Source organism: Delphinapterus leucas, chromosome 9 (assembly GCF_059928025.1).
Source record: "Delphinapterus leucas isolate spDelLeu-1000000601 "Yukka" chromosome 9, BTC_Dleu_Yukka2, whole genome shotgun sequence".
NCBI classification, from domain to species: Eukaryota; Metazoa; Chordata; class Mammalia; order Artiodactyla; family Monodontidae; genus Delphinapterus; species Delphinapterus leucas.
In genome coordinates, this window is record NC_143137.1 from 92,924,185 (window position 1) to 92,930,923 (window position 6,739).

Below are 6,739 nucleotides of genomic sequence, written 5' to 3' on the forward strand. Positions count from 1 at the left end.
GAGTTGATGTTTTGTATAGCAGTTGTATGTATGATTTTTTTCTGTGTAGTTTATATTGATGTACTTCTTTTTGTGTGTTGTTCAGCCGTATATGTGGAAGTCCATGTCCTGCAGTGTGGCCTGATGTAATCAAACTACCATATTTCAACACCATGAAACCAAAGAAGCAATATCGTCGAAAGTTAAGAGAAGAATTTGTTTTGTAAGAAGGGGATGCTTAAACATCCATATTGCGTTGATTTTTTTTTTTTAAGTTATTTCTTGAGAATTCTAAAGTCACTGTAGCCTCTGTTGACCTAAGGTCGACCTATCACAATTCTTCTATGTCATTTAATTTTGAGTTCCCTTTGCTACATGCAAATTACCATTTTACCATCATTATGAAATCAGTGCTTTGGAGTTATGTGTTTGATTTAGTTTACCTGAAAGAAGTTTAATAATACCATTTAAAATTTTAAAGAAACCGCTTACAAGATACTTGAACTGAGTTTTTTACTTTGTTGTAGGAAACTATTCTGTTAAGTTTTTAATTTATGTTAAAACAGCAAATTGCCCATAGAGCAGTAAAATATACTATTGTTTGCCAAATTTCAAATTATTTAGAATAATAATTATAAAATTATGTAAAAATAAATATTTCTTTAAAGGAATATTTGGAACTTACTGGAATAAAGTATCACAAACATGTTATAAAATGCTAATATTTAAAATAATCTCCTAAAGAAACATTAAGCTTGAGTCTAAGAACATGCATGACTTTTATAATCCTCTCATGCCAGTATTCCTGCAGCTGCACTAGACTTATTTGATTACATGCTCGCCTTGGATCCTAGTAAGCGCTGCACTGCAGAGCAGGCTCTTCAGTGTGAGTTCCTACGGGATGTGGAACCCTCAAAAATGCCTCCACCAGAGTAAGTGACTTTTTACTATATGCAGAATCTGGACAATATTAATAACATCATCATGTAGCTATCAAAAGCTATTCCATGATTAGTTAAGTCAAAAGAAAGAATAAATCAAAAGGAATAGAATAGCAATAGTGTACATAATTTGCACATCTAGAATGCAGAGCCTTGCTTTATGGTCAGCTAACCATAGGACTAGCAGAAGCAGCCTTCCTCTAGTTAATTTTATTAATATATTTCCATCCTAAAAAAAATGTTATTGCTGCTGCTATTGTAGTCCTGTTTCTGCCAACACTAGTTGCTTAGCTAAAATTTTGAGTGCTATGCTAAGCATTTCTCATGTATTACATTAATCTTTATAATCTTAACAGGTGAGTATTATTATCACCATTTTACAGAGAAGGAAGCAGGCTCAGAGAGGTTAAGAAACTTGCCCAAGAATACAAATCTAGTAAAGGGTGAAGCCAGCTCTCAAATTCAAGTTAGTTCTATAACAAAAAGAGGTTCTGAAATATTCCTTAGCAGACTCTACAGTAGAAAATTCTTATCACTGAATAAAAATATTAGTGTCAAAAGCCTGTATGGAATGCGTCTACTGTCTGATGGTGGGAGGTGGGTGTCGGGAGGCAGGGAATGCACAGAGTCTGGGCGTCAGAATGGCTGGGTTCTTGAACCTTCACTCCCTTGTGGCTCTTGTAATTTCTCTAGGATTGATTTCGGGAAGGGGACAGAGCAGTCCATTTGGTTCTCCTTGATAGGATCTAGAAAGTTTGTAGAGATTTTCTTAGCAATTTTAAAAATGATGATGAGTGTCACAAAAACAAACCTGTCCCTATAACAATAAAATGTGTCCATGTAATAACAATTAGCATATTGTGAAGGAACAGACATGGGATTTGGAGTTCAAATCCTGGCTCTTCCACTTAATTAATTAGATTGGTCTTATTATAGTTCTGTGAGACCATCATATTTGGCTTTAGTTTTTACTGAATTGTATGCGAATAGCCTTTGTGGGATGATTTGGAAGGCAAAAATGATCTATCATCTTGAGGGATCTGAATCATCCACTGTTGAATTGTTTCATGGATTTCTTTTGCTTATCAGTATATATCAGCAGTCTTGAAACTTTGGCTTTAGTATCCCTTTAAAGAATTTTTTTAAACTTTCGATTTGGAAAAATTTCAACTCTATACAGAAAAATAGGAAGAATATTACAATGAACAGTGATAGCTCTTCATCTAGGTTCAAACACTTAACTAAAATTTGGACACATTTGATTTATCACTCCATATCTTTTTTTCCTGAACTATTTGCATATTATATTGTGGGAATGACATTTCACTTATAAATAATTCACCATGTTATCTATAAGAACTGGAACTTTATTCTGTATAACTACAATATCATTATAAAGCATAAGAAATTTAACATTGTATTAGCTAATAGTTTATATTCAGATTTCTCTAGTTGGCACAATAGTTTCCTTTGTAGTCTGTTTTTCTGTTTGTTTTGGTTTTGGTTTTTTTGGATAAAGAATTTATTCCAAGCTCACACATTTCATTTAGTTGTTATGTCTCTTCAGTCTCTGAGGAAGACTTCTTACAACATTGACATTTTTGAAGAGCTAGCTGTTTTGTAAAGCATTCTACAGTCTGACTTTAACTACTTCCTCATGATTAGTAATTAGTGTTTCTTTTTTTTTTTTGGCAAGAATGCTACCTAGGGTAGTGATAGGTGCTTCCTGCTGTATCACATCAAGAGGAATATAATGTCATTTTTCTTCCGTTATTGGTAGTACTAAATTGATATCTTGGTTTAAGTGGTCCATATGAAAGAATTCTGGTAAAACTGTATTGAACACATTTTAAATAGATATCAAAATTTTAAAAATCAAGGGTTCAAATAGTTGCAAAAGGTATAAGTTTCAGTGTCTAAGTGTAGACACTTTAAAATAGAGCAGTTACATCATCTTGTAAATGTATTTAGTGGAATCAAAATACCTTAGCATTTGATATTCATCAACATTCACTCAGAAAATGTATGAACAAACTCTTCAACAATTGGACACTGTTGGGTTTGTGTGTGTGTGTGTGTGTGTGTGTGTGTGAACTTACATTGCTTCTGCACATTTTTAATGTAGCATATATTTATGCTTGAAAGTATTTTATTGATTACCCTATAGTACTTCTTTAAAACAAATATATGTATATAAATGGAAATTTAATTTAAAAATTTCCTCTGACTGCGAGGCTCTTTTTTCTGATTAAGTTATTGCATATATTAGTGTAGTACATATTTCAGTTTAAAAAAAGAAAAAAATTAGTAAATTTTGTTGGAGATGCAACCTTAATGAAATAGTGCTGAGATTTTTTTCCCCAAGCAATTTGCATATCCATTAATTAATATTACTTATTCTAGAGTGAGATATAGTTCCACATTAATTGTGATTTAAACATTTTTGTAAGTACTCTTTTAAATAAGCGTTTGAGACTGGATGGAGTTTTGTCATAGTTAAATCACTGAGTTCTTTGAACTTATTCCACATTATGTCCCCAAAATCACAGTGCTCTGTCATCAAAAATTATTTTAATGACCTTTCAGATGTCAACTTAAGATTCTTTCTCTAATTTTCGTGACAGTAAAGAATTGGAAACCACATGACTTGCCAAAGATTTCTTATCCAGTCATTAATCATTTTTTTTTCAAATTTTAAGAAAATAAATCAAAGAAGCTTTACCAATATTTATTACATGACTTCTTCTTATACTTGTTGCTTTTCCTTTTATTCGCACTTTCTTAATCCAGTATACTTAGAAAAGGTTAGGAAGTCAACATGTAATTTCAGTACTACTTAACCAATCCATTTGCTAAATTGTGTTTCTTATTACATTTTTAAAATATATGCTTTTGTCAAAATCTTGGAACTGTAGATGTATCCCATTCAATTTGTGGAAAATGTTTGCCACATAATAGGAAATTCTGTTCATATTGTCAAGCACATCACCTAAATTCACTTAACTTTTATGAGAACACACCCGACTGCACTTTTGCATTAAAAATAAATATGTTAGTACACATTTTGGTAAACATTCTGTAAACCAGCAATAAATTATGGTACATCTTTGTTAAGTACATCACTAAAGCAATCAGGTTGAAATTATAGTGATATTGATGTGATATTTAAATAAAAAATTATATAAACAATATAACATCTCGTTACTTTGTCATATGTAATGGGTAGTTAAAATTATAAAATGTGAAGGTCAGGACTCTGAAGAAAGGCATTGGAATTCCTTTGGGAAATAGCCATGTGTATTAAACTTATCAATTTTTTTAGGAATAAGCAAATGAGTGGGGTAATAAAAAAAAAAAACTCCATTAATTTTATTAGATGTCCTGTCACTTTTTTAATGTACTTAATGAAAAGAGTATGTATTGCTAAGAAGTGAATTAGGCCAGCAGCTTGTCTATAATTTTATTTTTTCTTAAAAGCATTAAACAATTCATAAGATAAATACGATCAACTATAATTGGAATAAATATTTCATGATATGATACGATAAAAAAATACTTTAAAACTACCTTGCTGAATGACGAAACATGAATATAATTCTTACTATGTGAGAGGCACTGTCCAAGCGCTTACATATGTTAACATATATTACCTGAACTCCACAAGGTAGATTGTCTTGTTAAACCCATTTTTAAAGATAAGCAAACTGAGGCACCGAGGTCAAGTTACTTGCCTATGAGACACAATAAGTAAGTGGCTGAGCCGGTATTTGAACCTTTAGAAAAGAACACATTAAAAATTTGGTTGTCCTGGAAACATTCCTGGTACATCTAATAGTCAGCATCACTAACCTCTCTATCCTGTTTAGCTATTTGTTGGGTAATGTTTATCTTTCCTACTGTTGAGATCATCCATAAAGAATCTCTTAACGTTTTAATTGTGGGAGGGAACAGAAGCCCTTTTTAGTGGATTTCTTTGCTTTATTCTCATGGGACTCTCCAACAAGAGCAATGCATTCCTTGAACATCAAGATGGGAAAAAAATGAAATCACTTCAGCCCCCCCACTCTGCAGTACTGCAGTATGTCTGAATTCAGAATAACCCCAACAGAGGCTAAGGTTGCACATCTTGTAAACACACACACACACACACACACACACACACACACACACACACGCACACGAAAGTCTTTGGCAGGTTTTTGATGCCTTAAAGCTTCCCAATATCAATATTTCAAATTGTCCCTTTGTTTGTTACTCCAGGAGGTTTTTACACGCTGAGGCAATGCACCATAGTAAGATGGCTGAGAGGTATGCCTTTGTTTTGTTTTTGGACCTCAGGTGCATAGACTTGGTTTAATCATAATCCTTGTGTCACTCATCATTAGTCCATGCATGGCTCTCTTTTTTTCTTTTAGTTACTTAATTTAATTAGTTATTTTAAATGATGTTAATAAGCAGCCATGAACTTACCAAATAAAAGCTAGAATCTTGACAATAACCTACTTTACTCATATCATACCCTCTCCGCCCACAACCTGTCCCCCTTGCCTTCCTCCACCTGAGGTAACCATCATCCCTGTTTTCTTTTGTATATACTTTTTGTTGCCATCTATATGTACTCATAAAAAGTTATATTTTACAATTTTAGTTGCTTTTAATTTTATGAAAGAGTGTTATGCTGTCTGTAATTTGTTGGGAATGACTTTTTTTTCCACTTAATATTATATTATATTGCTAAGATTTGACCATATTGTTGCATATGCCTTTATTTTATAACATGAGATAAAACTAATTGTGAAAGAAGACGTGTGAAAGAACTTTCTGAACATGCAGGCCCTTCTCAAATATCAATGTTAGGAAAGAGGACATATGGATATGGAATTTCTTTTAGAATAATTCCAGGTATACTCCCTCAGAAAGTTTTCATGTATCCCTAGAGGTAAACATATCCAGGTTGAAGACCAGGTTGGGGCTGCTTAAGGGAATTTATAGATATTCTGGGCAAGTTTATTAACCTTTCCAAGCCTCAATTTTCTTATCTTTAAAATAGATATCATAGTAACTTCCCACTGGATTTTTTTATTAGGGTAAGAAGAAAATATTTATAAATCAAATATTTGTCTTTCTTTAAACAAAAGTTATTCTGCAGTGTTTCAATTTTGTGAAATTACACGAGGTAGAATTGTTTCAGAATTATGGATAACTTTGATAGTTGCTAGTTATTCAGAACTCTCAATGATGATTGATGAACCTGGATTACAATCTATTTTTGAAACTCCTCTGTAGCATCAGTTTAATTCTAGAGCATTTGACTATAGAAGCAAATAAGAGGGTCTCAAAAAGTAAAAAGCTTGTACTAGAAGGTTTTTCGCAAATTTATGTCCTAGCCTTTGCTACTTTTTAATTCCGTGTCTAGTTTCTGCAAGTGGCATATTTTTCACCTTTTTTTTTCCATGTCCTATTCAATGTATGTTGTACTATGATAAAAACTGGCTTTAAAAGATTGCACCAAGGCTAATAGTAACCTATTTTTGTGAACATACATTCTTCATTCATAGTTTTAATAAGTTATTATTCATTGATTATCCAGAAGCCACAGAAAAATAGTTTGTCTGTATAGGTGAAGCCCTGAAGGAGGGAGGCGTTAAGGGTGATTTGTGTTGGAGGAGTTTACAAAGCCTGTGTGTGAAATCTTCAAGAATAACTTGTGGGGGAGCGGGGGTGGCAGCTTTGGGGCTATGTAGTAAATATATTATCATTTTGTTGTTGTTGTTGTTAAGAAATGCCATGGACAAACAGTTTAATACTTTTTTTTCCAG

The 6,739-nt window shown here is 32.6% G+C and overlaps 1 protein-coding gene across 7 annotated transcripts in view; it reads left to right on the forward strand.

The window, feature by feature from the left end:
- CDK13 (cyclin dependent kinase 13) overlaps positions 1-6,739 on the forward strand; it is a 111,076-nt gene that overhangs the window by 98,875 nt on the left and 5,462 nt on the right. For 4 of the 7 annotated variants that reach the window (XM_089917065.1, XM_089917067.1, XM_022593041.3 and 1 more), the window contains exons 10-11: positions 86-202; positions 780-911. The exons of 1 other annotated variant lie outside the window; for it this stretch is intronic. In XM_089917065.1, coding sequence (XP_089773191.1) covers positions 86-202; positions 780-911 — 249 coding nt within the window. Of the gene's footprint in view, positions 1-85; positions 203-779; positions 912-5,180; positions 5,229-6,739 lie in introns of all 7 variants that reach the window. 2 more of the 7 variants (XM_089917069.1, XM_089917066.1) reach the window with 2 other exon arrangements.